Source organism: Stegastes partitus, unplaced genomic scaffold (assembly GCF_000690725.1).
Source record: "Stegastes partitus isolate 25-593 unplaced genomic scaffold, Stegastes_partitus-1.0.2 Scaffold598, whole genome shotgun sequence".
Taxonomy (NCBI): domain Eukaryota; kingdom Metazoa; phylum Chordata; class Actinopteri; family Pomacentridae; genus Stegastes; species Stegastes partitus.
Window position 1 is genome coordinate 18,928 of NW_007578329.1, and position 2,985 is coordinate 21,912.

The window sequence follows — 2,985 nt, forward strand, 5'->3', positions numbered from 1 at the left end:
CCTTTAACCAGATATTAACGTTTCTGTTTGTATGTTTATAAACCAGCAGATTTTGGCACATTTCTAGAAAACCTTTAATAAACCTCTGACTAAGATTCTCGTGTTTCAATGATTCCATCACAGAACATTTTAGCGTCACAGGAATCATTGGAGACTCAAGAACTGTCTGGATAAACACGGTCTGTACAAACGGAGTCCCAGCAGTCACCACATCAGCCTCAGGAAGATGCCAAACAGCAGCCACCAGGAACACATGGGTCAGAACCACACCATGCCCAAACAACAGTACACACACACACACACACACAAATATCAAAAAATAAAAAAACAACTACAAAGAGACCCGTTACACATGGACAGTCATTTAATTCATTTACATTAAGCTTTAAAAGCTGATCCATGCACGTGATGTCTGGTGAACTGGGGCTGCAGAGACCAGTTCAATGTTTTTATATTTATGGGACATTATCGTTTGTTTTTAACCTTTTTCACGCCGTGTGTCCGCATCAGCGTCCCGCGGCGTGTCGGTACTCACGCAGTCCGTGAGGAGGCTCCGGCGTGGGACCAGCAAACCCAGTAACGGAGGCCAACGCTGACTGGGGGCCTCCCGGCAGGGCGTGGCCTCGTGAACGCGCTCGGCAAGAGGACAAGGAGCAGGCGGCGCGCTCCCGCCGAACAGACGCGCACCGGCATCCAGCACCGGAGGTACGGACACCGCGAACGAGCAGCACCGGCAGGAGGACGGACACAGCGGAGGTCAGGATGCGGGAGATCGTTCACATCCAGGCGGGTCAGTGCGGGAACCAGATCGGGACGAAGGTACTCCCTCATTATTATCATTATTATTATGATTGTTATTATTATGATTAGAGGCTGTGAACTGTGTCCAGGCGGTGAAACTTTCTTCTGCTGTTTCAGCCTTGAAAACAAAACTTTATTTAAAAGCCAAACATGTGTCTGACTTTTAGGAAAATTCTGCAAAAGTGTGAATATTTGGCCTGTAAAAGGTTTCAGGTGTTCAAGACCAGGAAATGAACGTTCATTTACAAAATGAACACAGAGACAAAACAAAAACACAAAGTGAAAGAAAGATGATCACACAGAGACGGCAGGTGACACATAAACTGACCATAAATGACACATACGACAAGGAGACAAAACGGGACACAAAGAGCCACAAAACTGAAACAAAAAGACACGAAACCGTCACAAAGACACACAAAATGACTGCAGAGTGACAAAAAAATAACACAAAATGACTGAAATTGACCACAAAGACACACAAACTTCATACAAAGAGACACAAGGGACACAAAATGACCACATATGGATCCAAAATAACACAAACTGGCCTCAGAGGGACACAAAAAAGACACAAATCGACCACAAACGCAAAAAAAAATGACAGCAAAATGATATAAAGAGATGAAAAAAGACCACAAAGGAATGCAAAATTACAAGGAAACACTATCTGACCACTGAAAGACAGAAAGATACACAAAAACACGACAAACAGACACAAAAGCTAATATAAAGACGAATAAGGTGACACAAAGAGACACAAACTGACCACAAAGTGGAATAAAAAAACACAAAACCATCACAAAGAGGTGCAAAATTACTGCAAAGCAAAATAAAGTCATGCACAAAAGACACAAAGTGACCACAGAGATACACAAAAGGACATAAAGTGACCACAAAGTGAAGTGTGTCAGCACAAAGCAGCACATGGTGCAGTGTAGTGGGTCAGAGGTAGGGCAGTTGTGTAGCTGTAGTGAGAGCGGTGAATGTGGTGAGGAGGAGTGAAGTGACCTCTGTGAGCAGCCGACACACTATTCAAGGAATCTGGGTGAACACACACACACACACACACACACACACACACACTCTGAATAATCACACAACTATTTCAGTGTGGGTTTCTGTCGGGGAAGAGAGTGAAACATGAACAGAGACGAGAGAAACTCCTCAACAAGACACGCAATGACGACAAAGAGCTGGAAGCAAACACAAGATAGTTGCAGAGGAACACAAAAAGACCCAAAAAGACACACAAAATGACTGCAAAGAGACACAAAGTGACTGCAAAGAGACACAAAATGACTGCAAAGAGACACAAAGTGACTGCAAAGAGACACAAAATGACTGCAAAGAGACACAAAGTGACTGCAAAGAGACACAAAGTGACTGCAAAGAGACTAAAGTACGACAAATAGACACAAAATGGCCAAAAAAGGAACAAAAAGAGACGAAAAGAAACTCAAATGAGTCCAGATGGACACAATAAGACTAAAAACACACAAAATGACCACAAAGACACACAAAGTGACCACACAGGAAGTGTTCTGCTCCGTGAGGGAAGGATTTGGTCTCGTTTCCAGATGGTGGTGATTCGATGAACACATCATACATGTTCTCTTCTTTCTTTCTTTCTTTCTTCAGTTCTGGGAGGTGATCAGCGATGAGCACGGTATCGACCCGGCGGGGAACTACGTGGGCGACTCGGCTCTGCAGCTGGACCGGGTCAACGTCTACTACAACGAAGCCTCCTGTAGGTACAATCACGCTCTGAGTTTGGCTTGAAGTGTTGGTACGCCGCACTAACAACTGTCCTCTGTCGGCGCAGCGCACAAATACGTCCCCCGGGCCGTGCTGGTGGACCTGGAACCAGGAACCATGGACAGCGTTCGCTCAGGAGCCTTCGGACAACTTTTCAGACCAGACAACTTCATCTTTGGTAACACGAGTTTAGATTTTGCTTTGCTTGGGATTCAGTCGGAGTTAGCAAGTTGTTTGTCTGCTCCTGTCTCCTGTTTCCTCACCGAGCTTCATGTTTGTCTGCAGCATAAAGTCCTGCAGCTCAGTGGAACCAGAACAACATGAAGAAGGACAGAGAACTCAGAGATGTGTTCTGTCAGCAGGAATAAATACATTTGAATGACTATTTACTTAAAAACAAAACAAAAAAACAGAAACGGACAGAAA

General features: G+C 44.6%; 1 protein-coding gene across 1 annotated transcript in view; it reads left to right on the plus strand.

Annotated features, from left to right (window-relative positions):
- Window positions 1-387: 387 nt before the first annotated feature.
- tubb6 (tubulin, beta 6 class V) overlaps window positions 388-2,985 on the plus strand; it is a 5,926-nt gene continuing 3,328 nt past the window's right edge. The window contains exons 1-3 of the mRNA XM_008289187.1: window positions 388-819; window positions 2,443-2,551; window positions 2,627-2,737. Of these exons, the coding sequence (XP_008287409.1) occupies window positions 763-819; window positions 2,443-2,551; window positions 2,627-2,737 (277 nt within the window). The 5' untranslated portion in view covers window positions 388-762. The remainder of the gene's footprint in view (window positions 820-2,442; window positions 2,552-2,626; window positions 2,738-2,985) is intronic.